Below are 12,706 nucleotides of genomic sequence, written 5' to 3' on the forward strand. Positions count from 1 at the left end.
TAGTGTCATCCCCTGCTCTCACGTGAGAGCAGGGCCTGTCAATCACTGTGAACAAAGAACGGTGATTAAACTCCTCCTCCTCTAAATTAGAGTAGAGGTTAAGAAGCAGCTGGCTTACTACTATTGCTTTTTAACTTGCAAGGCCTCCAAAGCTGCTTTAGCAACATAATAAATGGAACTTTATGTGTTTAATCCCTTTACACGGGTTAACACTGAAAGTCTCACTCAGGACCAACAGAAGTATGGTATAGAATAGTTTATCTCTAGCTCAGAATGTGATTATTTAACAGCTTAAATATTAAAATTTAATAACAGAAGAAATGGTAAATATTAAAAGAAATATTTTTGGCAAACAAAATATGTGAAAATACTTATGGCAGTATTTGGAATATATCATTTATGTATGCGCTTTGATTAGTCATGATGATAGCTGCATTCAAACCCCATTCATTCTTGAGTTGCTTTACAGATTCTCTATAGTACTTTCATCGGATACTTATTTTATTTACATGCAGAAAAAGGACAATGCCATGTTAGCCAGTGTAACCAACAAAACTAAAAATCCTTTTGTAAGAAAGTAACCGTTTGATATGATGAAAGTTAGACAAACTACTTAAACTTCTATCCAAAAAATTCAAACTGATATATATATATATATATATATATATATATATATATATATATATATATATATATATATATATATTATTTACTTTTATGAAATTTACTTGGGGATTTTCCTTTTCTCTTTTTAAGCTTCACAAATGAAAGGACTTTGGACCACAATCTGAAACTTAAGTCATTATCAAAAGCTGATTATTACAATAATTATTATTATTAGAGTTGCCACTTGCCTTGGGAAACAAATACTGCAAAGCTAATTAGCATACATTTACATAAAGCATTTTAAATAATTATCTTTTTATAATTAAATTCCAAAAGAAGTTTTACCATAACAAGGTCTTTATTTTTTATTATATACATTGATCTGAACTTTAAATATTGGTGAATTAGTGGCTGGGGGCAATCCTGGTTATTATTGGTTATTATTGCCCAATTATGTGCTAGATTATGAGTGTAGCACTAACAGCTACGTACGAGCAAAAAGGGGTTTATTTGCACACATCAGGTTTTTTGCTTTTATTACATTTTGAAAGTAAACAAGATAACTTTAGCGCAATTAAAGTGTTAACTGCAATTAACTGTTTCGCAAAACAACAAAGTCTCACAAAACACATAAACAAATACATTACATTTGTTTAAAATTGCTTGCCCTATCTGAATCCTGAAAAATTAATTTTGACTAGACTATCCCTTTAATAAAGTGTTATACTGTGTATGTACTGTAAATGTTTCGCATTTATGTTCTTCACATAGGGGAATATGTTGTAAGTATTTTTAAATAGATATTCCTATATATATATATATATATATATATATATCTGTATATATCTATACTTTTATATATATATATATATATATATATATATATATATATATATATATATATATATATATATATATATATATATATATATATATATATATATATATATATATATATATATATATATATAGTACCAAAATACCATCACATATATAAACATCGGGATAAATAAACATTGGGATATATAAACATTGGGATAAATAAACATTGGGATAAATAAACATTGGGATAAATAAACTTTGGGATAAATAAACATTGGGATAAATAAACATTGGGATAAACTTTGGGATATATAAACATTGGGATAAATAAACATTGGGATATATAAACATTGGGATAAATAAACATTGGGATAAACTTTGGGATATATAAACATTGGGATAAATAAACATTGGGATAAATAAACATTGGGATAAACTTTGGGATATATAAACATTGGGATAAATAAACATTGGGATATATAAACATTGGAATGTGAAATATTTATATTTGTATGTCAGGTTAGCGTGAGTAGGATGTTTTTTTTTTCCCCCCTACTTTTTCTGCTCCATTGACTTCTACGTTAATGCATGCAATTTCCTAAGTTCAGCTTTTGATGCTTGTCAGGTTAGCGTATGAGCGAAAACAGGTTACTTTCAACTTGTAATACAAGCGCAACCCGACGTGCAAAATGCGCTTACTTCTAGCTCAAGCAAGATCATTAAATAACTCCCCACTTGTAATCTGGCCCTTAATGGTTCACAAATGTTCCCGTTTGGAAGGATGGAAGGCAATGTTTGACCTCTCCGTTATACAACTAATTAATTCTAGCATAAAAGCTATACTTTAAGATATGTTTCAACAAACTAATTCCAGGAGGCTCTTTGATTTTTTAACCGGGCGTGAAAGTCACAAATACATTTTCCTAATATACTTAGATTAAATAACTTTCTTCTTTTGTTGCTTTGATATAATTTGTTGAAGAGCATACCTGGATAGGCCCAGGAACATGTCAAACACATTTTTTTTATTTTATCAATCAGGTAGAGCGTGCGATTTTAAACAACTTTCCAATTTACTTCTAGTATCTGATTTACTTCATTCTCTTGGTATTTGTTGTTGAAGGAACAGCAGTGCACTACTGGGCGCTAACTGAAAGCCACTGACAAACGACATATACCGTATATGCAGCCACCAATCAGCAGCTTCTGAGTGTACCTAGGTATATTTTTCAACAAAGGATAGAAAGAGAATGTAACTAATTAGATAATAGAAGTAAATTGGAAATGTTATTTAAAATGTCATGCTCTATCTGAATCATGAAAGGAAAAATGCGGATTTCATGTCCCCTTAAAGGGCCACTAAACCCAAAATCTTTCTTTCATGATTCAGATAGAGAATAGAAATTTAAACAATATTACAATTTACTTCTATTATTTATTTTGCTTCATTTTTTAGATATCCTTAGTTGAAGAAAAAGCAATGCACATGGTGAGCCAATCACACAAGGCTTCTATGTGCAGCAACCAATCAGCAGCTACTGAGCATATCTAGATATGGTTTTCAGCAAAGAATATCAAGAGAATAAAACAAATTAGATAATATAAGTAAATTAGAAAGATGTTTAAAATTACATTCTCTTTCTAAATCATGAAAGAAAAAAAAATGTGGGTTTCATTGCCCTTTAAGCACTGCATGAAAGCAGTGTTTGTAACAATGTTTTCACAGTACATTAGTATGAACTAAAGAGCAGCAGCATTTACAACAGTATGTAACATATATTACAAATAATATTGTAAACACTATTTAGTGCTCAAGATAGGTGCCCACTCCTGAGCACTTTACTTTTACTTCTATTATCTAATTTGTTTTATTCTCTTGATATTCTTTGCTGAAAAGCATATCTAGATATGCTCAGTAGCTGCTGATTGGTTGCTGCACATAGAAGTCTCATGTGATTGGCTCACCCATATGCATTGCTTTTTCTTCAAATAAGGATATCTCAAAAATGAAGCAAAATAAATAATAGAAGTAAATTGTAATGTTGTTTAAATTTGTATGTTCTATCTGAATCATGAAAGAAAGATTTTGGGTTTAGTGGCCCTTTAAGACAATATATCCTTCCCCAGTAGTTTTGGTGCACATCCCACACCTACTTCGCTTTGGTAAAGTCCTTAGTAGGTCCATACCCTTTTTCCAGGTCCTGTTCCCTCCCCCCCCTCCCCTTCCCATGGATGATCCCCTCCCCCCCTCCTCCCCCCCTCCCCCTCCCCTCTTCACTCACTTCAGATTCAAGTGAAGTATGTTTTTATGATCATTTAACGCACATTCTGTGCTTCCCTAAGTGTCCATTATATATGTTATGTCATTGAAATAGTACGCTTTGGTCATACTAATGTTGTACTTGTTTATTATATTTGAAAACCCAATAAAGCTTTTTTTTTTTAAAAAAAGCCCCCCCAAAAAAGCAAAGAGACATCTGGAATTAGATTGTTAAAAATGTAAGGTTTATAAAAGATGAGCTTCAAATTACACAGTTTATTTAAAAAAGTAGGTGGCTCATATTGTTTAAGGAAGCCATGCATAATTAGTTATTAAAATTGATATGGTTGATTTGGTGTCATTGAAAGTTTATTGTTTTCTAAACACAAAACAACACTGATACTGTGCTATTCATAAACTGTGTAACTTAGAACTAATGCTGCATGTCTGGCACAAATCTAAACCCTTAACTAAATATAAGCTAGAGAATTTTATCCCACTAATTTAAGTGTCCACCACACCAATAATTATATTAATTTTGCAAAATGATATTAGTGAGTATAGATTTTTTTATTAAGAAACAGAATTTATTGAAAACTAATTAAAACAAAAATGCCCAGCATAAATGATTGAGCAGTGAGACAACATTCAGTGACTCTCTCACTGCTTACTTCAGGTGTCACTCCGATCATCCAAGAAAAAAAAGGTTAAATTACTATTGTTTCAAATTTTATTTTGCATGCTCGCACTCGACATACTGAATTATGCTAATCGTCCTTTCCACCGACGCGTTTCATCAAGATGAAATGCATTGGTGCGTGGGGTGATTAGCATAATACACTAAGTTGAGTGCAAGCGTGCTAAATGAATTTTGAAACAATAGTAATTAATGCTAGTTTATTAATACATGAATGTTATTTATTTGCGACACAGCCTTTGATATGATGAGCATATGTGATGATATTGAATAGGGACTGAGTCAGAAATCGGCAGAAAGGGTTAGCCCCCTGGATACTTGCAGGAAAGAACTTGCCTTTGAGCACATAGGAGTGCCTGTTGTGATAGCAGGGATTTCCATACCCTCATCCCCAGTAAATGTGTATATGAAATTTTCTTCTTTAAAACTCTATATCACTTAATCGACCTTTCACTGTTTTTAACCTCTTTATATGATGATTGAAGCAACACCTGAATTAGGCAGTGAGAGAGTCACTGAATGTTGTCTCACTTGTCAATTCTTCATCCTGTGCTTAAAGGGACACTGAACCCAAATGTTTTCTTTCATGATTCAGATAGAGCATGCAATTTTAAGCAACTTTCTAATTTACTCCTATTATCCATTTTTCTTCGTTTTCTTGCTATCTTTATTTGAAAAAGCAGGAATGTAAGCTTACGAGCCGGCCCATTTTTGGTTCAGACCCTGGATAGCACTTGCTGATTGGTGAATACCATTTAGCCACAAATCAGCAAGAACAACCTAGGTGCTGAAACAAAGATGGGCCGGCTCGTAAACTTACATTCCTGCTTTTTTAAATAAAGATTCCAAAAGAACGAAGAAAAATTGATAGTAGAAGTAAATTAAAAAGTTGCTTATAATTGCATGCTCTATATGAATCATGAAAGAAAAAATGTGGGTTCAGTGTCCCTTAAATTTGTTTTGAAATGGTTTTCAATAAATGTTTTTTAATTAAGTATTTTCTATACTCACTAACATAATTTAAAAAATGTAACACATGTGAACCATTTAGAACGTAATAATGTGATCTTTCACATAATGAATACATTGTATTGTGTAATGTTATAGAAAGAACAAAGACAATGGGCAAGGTTATAAAATAATTAATATAACCTCTTTGCTAGACTGTATTGCTGGGAAAGGTCAAGATTACCGTGGTTCAAGATCTGTCACAAGTCGTGGTCATAAATGTCAAGACTGGAATTCCCAAACACCACAAGAACACGCCACCTTTACTCCTCAAACTCATCCTGATGCTGACTTAGAGAGAAATGTAAGTTATCTTAGGCTGTTAGTGTTCCTTTAAAGGGACATTAAACCCAAAAATATTATTTCATGATCCAGACAGATAATACAATTTTAAACAACATTCCAATTTACCTCTATTATCTAATTTGCTTCTTTCTTTAGATATCCTTTGTTGAAGAAATAGCAATGCACATGGGTGAGCCAATCACACGAGGCATCTATGTGCAGCCACCAATCAGCAGCTACTGAGCCTATCTAGATATGCTTTTCAGGAAAGAATATTAAAAGAATTAAGCAAATTAGACAATAGAAGTAAATTAGAAAGTTGTTTAAAATTGTATTCTCTATCTGAATCATTAAAAAATGTTTTGGGGTTTAATGTCCCTTTAAGATTGTATCTGCATGGGGCAGTGGGTTAGTCAAAATAGATGAACATAGATGTGTTTAACACCTTTCTGTTTCAAGAAACAAAAACAAAAACTATAGAAAAATGATGTTCCTTTTTTAATTAATGGTACATTGGAGTAATGTTTTATTTTAGAACATGCAATAGTTTAATCACTGTACTTTTTGGTTAGTTTCTATCACTTTTTTGGCTACCATATTCTTAAAGGGACAGTAAAGACAAAATTAAACTTTCATAGGTCTGAAAGAGCATTTCATTTCAAACAACTTTGCAGTTTATATCTGTTATCTAAGTTGCTTCATTTTCTTGCTATTCTTTGTTGAAAAGCATACTTAAAGGGACACTAAATCCCAAAAAAATATTTCATGATTCAGGTAGAGAATACAATTTTAAATAACTTTCCAAATGACTTCTATTATCTAATTTACTTCATTCTTTAGATAGCCTTTGTTGAAGAAATAGCAATGATGGACGAGCCAATCACATGAGGCATTTATGTGCATCTACCAATCAGCAGCTACTGAGCATATCTAGATATGCTTTTCAGCAAAGAATATCAAGAGAATGAAGCAAATTAGATAATAGTAGTAAATTAAAATTTTTTTAAAATTGCTTGCTCTTTGTAAATCATGAAAGAAAAAATGTGGGTTTCATGTCCCTTTAAGTATGCTCAGGAGCAGCACCCCTACTGTGAGCTAGCTGCTGATTGGGGGCTGCACATATATGCCTCTTATCATTTGCTCGCCCCTTGTGTTCAGCTAATTCCCAGTAGTGCATTACTGCTCCTTCAACAAAGGATACCAAAACAATAAACAAATTTGATAGCAGTAGTTTAAAATAGTATGTTCTATCTGAATCATGAAAAATTAGTTCTTATGTCCCTTTAATGAACCACTGGCAGGAAATGTTATCACAAGGTTACATGAATATTAAAGCCATGTTTTCCTTTTTTGCAAATGAGGATATTTTAAAATGTTTCCTCTTTTTATTTATTTTAATTAAATGGATGTCTATGGACTGCAATAAAAGCTACTGTTTTTAAAGCTTGGTGAGGTTTGTTCTACTTTACTGCTAGAATGTCCACTTTCTGTTAGCTTTTAATATCAATTTACAGCTTAACAAACAGAAGTTATGTTCCTTCTAATGCACGAACGAAAGCCCTGTTTTGAAAAATTCTATTAAAAACAGGGGCACTTTCATTCATGAAAGTTTACATTGAAGCCGTTCTTTTTAAATACTTACCTTTTATTCCTAGCAAGCGTGGAACACCGGAGCAGTGATTCCCCCTCACCCAGGTCGCCTTTTCTTACTTCAGAAATGACGAATCCGGCTTCCTCCAATCATGGGGCGCGATCCAATATGCAGCGTAGTTTGCGGCGCAAGCGAGGGAACCCCCGCCGCCCGCAGTTTCAGCTCGCAACTCGAGCTATCCTATATACGGCGCCGTCAGATGCTAAAGTGCCGTAAGTCTGATAAACCAGCGATGTCCAGAAATCTGCGTAAATACAAATTTCTGTAGTCGCCAGTGACTTACGGCACTTTAGAAACTGCCGGCGCCTACAAAACCTGACTAAAGTATGAAATCACCCGCACTGTCTAACACGCCTCCCAAACATAGCCCGACACGTCTAACCCTCTATCCGCTATCCCCCCTCACTATCCTAACAATAAAAAATGTATTAACCCCTAAACCACCGCTCCCGGACCCCGCCGCCACCTAATAAAGTTATTAACCCCTAAACCGCCGCTCCCGGACCCCGCCACCAGCTATATTAAATCTATAACCCCTAATGTGAGCCCCTACCCCGCCGCCATCTACCTTACCTACCCCCTAAAGTGAGCCCCTACCCCGCCGCCATCTACCTTACCTACCCCCTAAAGTGAGCCCCTTACACTGCCGCCATCTATTTTAAAAATATTAACCCCTAATTTAATCCCCCTACACCGCCGCCACCTATATTAAATTATTTAACCCCTTATCTAATCCCCCTACCCCGCCGCCACCTATATTAAATTATTTAACCCCTAATCTAATCCCCCTACCCCGCCGCCACCTATATTAAATTATTTAACCCCTAATCTAATCCCCCTACTCCGCCGCCACCTATATTAAATTAATTAACCCCTAATCTAATCCCCCTACCCCGCCGCCAGCTATATTAAATTATTTAACCTCTAAAATACTAAACTATCCCTACCACTAAACCTAAGTCTAACCCTACAAATAGCCCTGAAAAGGGCTTTTTGTGTGGCATTACCCCAAAGTAAACTGCTCTATTGCCAGCCCTTAAAAGGGCTTTTTGCGGGGCATGCCCCAAAGAAAACTGCTCTTTTACCAGCCCTTAAAAGGGCTTTTGGCGGGGCTTTGTCACAAAGTAAACTGCTCTTTTGCATCTAATCTAAATCCCCCTACACCGCCGCCACCTATAATAAATGTATTAACCCCTAATCTAATCCCCCTACACCGCCGCCACCTATATTAAACACATTAACCCCTAATCTAATCCCCCTACACCGCCGCCAGCTATATTAACTATATTAACCCTAATTATATTAGGGTTAATATAGTTAATATAGTTATTATATTATATATATTAACTATATTAACCCTAATTATATTAGGGTTAATATAGTTAATATCGTTATTATATTATATATATATTAAGTATAATAACCCTATCTAACTCTAACATCCCTAACTAAACTCTTATTAAAATAAATGTAATATTAATATTAATTAAAATATTCCTATTTAAATCTAAATACTTACCTATAAAATAAACCCTAACGCCTAGATTTAGAGTTCTACGGCCAAAGGGGTGCGTTAGCTACGCTGGCTTTTTTTCCCACGCACCTTTTAAATACCGCTGGTATTTAGAGTTCACAGAATGGCTGGGTTTTCAGTGCGTTAGGCTCCAAACAGGGAGCGTAGGGCATAATTTAACGTCACTGCAACTCTAGATACCAGCGGTGCTTACGGAAGCGGCCAGCTTCAAAAACGTGCTCGTGCACGATTCCCCCATAGAAAACAATGGGGCCATTTGAGCTGAAAAAAACCTAACACCTGCAAAAAAGCCGCGTTCAGCTCCTAACGCAGCCCCATTGTTTTCTATGGGGAAACACTTCCTACGTCTGCACCTAACACTCTAACATGTACCCCGAGTCTAAACACCCCTAGCCTTATACTTATTAACCCCTAATCTGCCGCCCCCGCTATCGCTGACACCTGTATATTTTTTTTAACCCCTAATCTGCCGCTCCGTAAACCGCTGCTACTTACATTATCCCTATGTACCCCTAATCTGCTGCCCCTAACACCGCCGACCCCTATATTATATTAATTAACCCCTAATCTGCCCCCCCACAACGTCGCCTCCACCTGCCTACACTTATTAACCCCTAATCTGTCGACCGCACACCGCCGCCAGCTACATTATAGCTATGTACCCCTAATCTGCTGCCCCTAACACCGCCGACCCCTATATTATATTTATTAACCCCTAATCTGCCCCCCACAACGTCGCCTCCACCTGCCTACACTTATTAACCCCTAATCTGCCGAGCGGACCGCACCGCTATTATAATAAAGTTATTAACCCCTAATCCGCCTCACTCCCGCCTCAATAACCCTATAATAAATAGTATTAACCCCTAATCTGCCCTCCCTAACATCGCCGACACCTAACTTCAAGTATTAACCCCTAATCTGCCGATCGGAGCTCACCGCTACTCTAATAAATTTTTTAACCCCTAAAGCTAATTTTAACCCTAACCCTAACACCCCCCTAAATTAAATATAATTTTATTCTAACGAAATAAATTAACTCTTATTAAATAAATTATTCCTATTTAAATCTAAATACTTACCTGTAAAATAAATCCTAATATAGCTACAATATAAATTATAATTATATTATAGCTATTTTAGGATTAATATTTATTTTACAGGCAACTTTGTATTTATTTTAACCAGGTACAATAGCTATTAAATAGTTAAGAACTATTTAATAGCTAAAATAGTTAAAATAATTACAAAATTACCTGTAAAATAAATCCTAACCTAAGTTACAATTAAACCTAACACTACACTATCAATAAATTAATTAAATACAATACCTACAATTATCTACAATTAAACTTAACACTACACTATCAATAAATTAATTAAATACAATACCTACAATTATCTACAATTAAACCTAACACTACACTATCAATAAATTATTTAAATAAAATATCTACAAATAAATACAATGAAATAAACTAACTAAAGTACGAAAAATAAAAAAGAACTAAGTTACAAAAAATAAAAAAATATTTACAAACATTAGAAAAATATTACAACAATTTTAAACTAATTACACCTACTCTAAGCCCCCTAATAAAATAACAAAGCCCCCCAAAATAAAAAATGCCCTACCCTATTCTAAATTAAAAAAGTTCAAAGCTCTTTTACCTTACCAGCCCTTAAAAGGGCCCTTTGCGGGGCATGCCCCAAAGAATTCAGCTCTTTTGCCTGTAAAAAAAAACCATACAATACCCCCCCCAACATTACAACCCACCACCCACATACCCCTAATCTAACCCAAACCCCCCTTAAATAAACCTAACACTAAGCCCCTGAAGATCTTCCTACCTTATCTTCACCTCACCGGTTCCCGATCTGTCCAGAAGAGCCTCCGATGTCTTGATCCAAGCCCAAGCGGGGGGCTGAAGAGTGACGTCCATCCTCGGGCTGAAGTCTGGATCCAAGCGGCGGCTGAAGAAATCCATCATCGGCTGAAGTCGGAAGTCCATCATCGGGATGAAGTCTTCTATCAAGCCGCATCTTCAATCTTCTTTCTTCTGGAGCGGAGCGGAGCCATCTTCTTTCCAACCGACGCGGATCCAACCTCTTCAACCGACGCCTACTCGCCGAATGACGGTTCCTTTAAATCACGTCATCCAAGATGGCGTCCCTCGAATTCTGATTGGCTGATAGGATTCTATCAGCCAATCGGAATTAAGGTAGGAATATTCTGATTGGCTGATGGAATCAGCCAATCAGAATCAAGTTCAATCCGATTGGCTGATCCAATCAGCCAATCAGATTGAGCTCGCATTCTATTGACTGATCGGAACAGCCAATAGAATGCGAGCTCAATCTGATTGGCTGATTGGATCAGCCAATCGGATTGAACGTGATTCTGATTGGCTGATTCCATCAGCCAATCAGAATATTCCTACCTTAATTCCGATTGGCTGATAGATTCTATCAGCCAATCGGAATTTGAGGGACGCCATCTTGGATGACGTCATTTAAAGGAACCGTCATTCGGCGAGTAGGCGTCGGTTGAAGAGGTTGGATCTGCGTCGGTTGGAAAGAAGATGGCTCCGCTCCGCTCCAGAAGAAAGAAGATTGAAGATGCGGCTTGATAGAAGACTTCGTCCCGATGATGGACTTCCGACTTCAGCTGATGATGGATTTCTTCAGCCGCCGCTTGGATCCAGACTTCAGCCCGAGGATGGACGTCACTCTTCAGCCCCCCGCTTGGGCTTGGATCAAGACATCGGAGGCTCTTCTGGACAGATCGGGACCCGGTGAGGTGAAGATAAGGTAGGAAAATCTTCAGGGGCTTAGTGTTAGGTTTATTTAAGGGGGGTTTGGGTTAGATTAGGGGTATGTGGGTGGTGGGTTGTAATGTTGGGGGGGGGTATTGTATGTTTTTTTTTACAGGCAAAAGAGCTGAATTCTTTGGGGCATGCCCCGCAAAGGGCCCTGTTCAGGGCTGGTAAGGTAAAAGAGCTTTGAACTTTTTTAATTTAGAATAGGGTAGGGCATTTTTTATTTTTGGGGGCTTTGTTATTTTATTAGGGGGCTTAGAGTAGGTGTAATTAGTTTAAAATTGTTGTAATATTTTTCTAATGTTTGTAAATATTTTTTTATTTTTTGTAACTTAGTTCTTTTTTATTTTTCGTACTTTAGTTAGTTTATTTCATTGTATTTATTTGTAGATATTTTATTTAAATAATTTATTGATAGTGTAGAGTTAGGTTTAATTGTAGATAATTGTAGATATTGTATTTAATTAATTTATTGATAGTGTAGTGTTAGGTTTAATTGTAGATAATTGTAGGTATTGTATTTAATTAATTTATTGATAGTGTAGTGTTAGGTTTAATTGTAACTTAGGTTAGGATTTATTTTACAGGTAATTTTGTAATTATTTTAACTATTTTAGCTATTAAATAGTTCTTAACTATTTAATAGCTATTGTACCTGGTTAAAATAAATACAAAGTTGCCTGTAAAATAAATATTAATCCTAAAATAGCTATAATATAATTATAATTTATATTGTAGCTATATTAGGATTTATTTTACAGGTAAGTATTTAGATTTAAATAGGAATAATTTATTTAATAAGAGTTAATTTATTTAGTTAGAATAAAATTATATTTAATTTAGGGGGTGTTAGGGTTAGGGTTAAAATTAGCTTTAGGGGTTAAAAAATGTATTAGAGTAGCGGTGAGCTCCGATCGGCAGATTAGGGGTTAATACTTGAAGTTAGGTGTCGGCGATGTTAGGGAGGGCAGATTAGGGGTTAATACTATTTATTATAGGATTATTGAGGCGGGAGTGAGGCGGA

The 12,706-nt window shown here is 35.3% G+C and overlaps 1 protein-coding gene across 1 annotated transcript in view; it reads left to right on the plus strand.

Moving 5' to 3' along the window:
- The window catches only part of PLG (plasminogen), a 136,667-nt gene that overhangs the window by 60,399 nt on the left and 63,562 nt on the right, over positions 1 to 12,706 (plus strand). Inside the window, exon 12 of the mRNA XM_053710940.1 lies at positions 5,549 to 5,697. Coding sequence (XP_053566915.1) covers positions 5,549 to 5,697 — 149 coding nt within the window. The remainder of the gene's footprint in view (positions 1 to 5,548; positions 5,698 to 12,706) is intronic.

This window comes from Bombina bombina, chromosome 4, assembly GCF_027579735.1.
Source record: "Bombina bombina isolate aBomBom1 chromosome 4, aBomBom1.pri, whole genome shotgun sequence".
Classification (NCBI taxonomy): domain Eukaryota; kingdom Metazoa; phylum Chordata; class Amphibia; order Anura; family Bombinatoridae; genus Bombina; species Bombina bombina.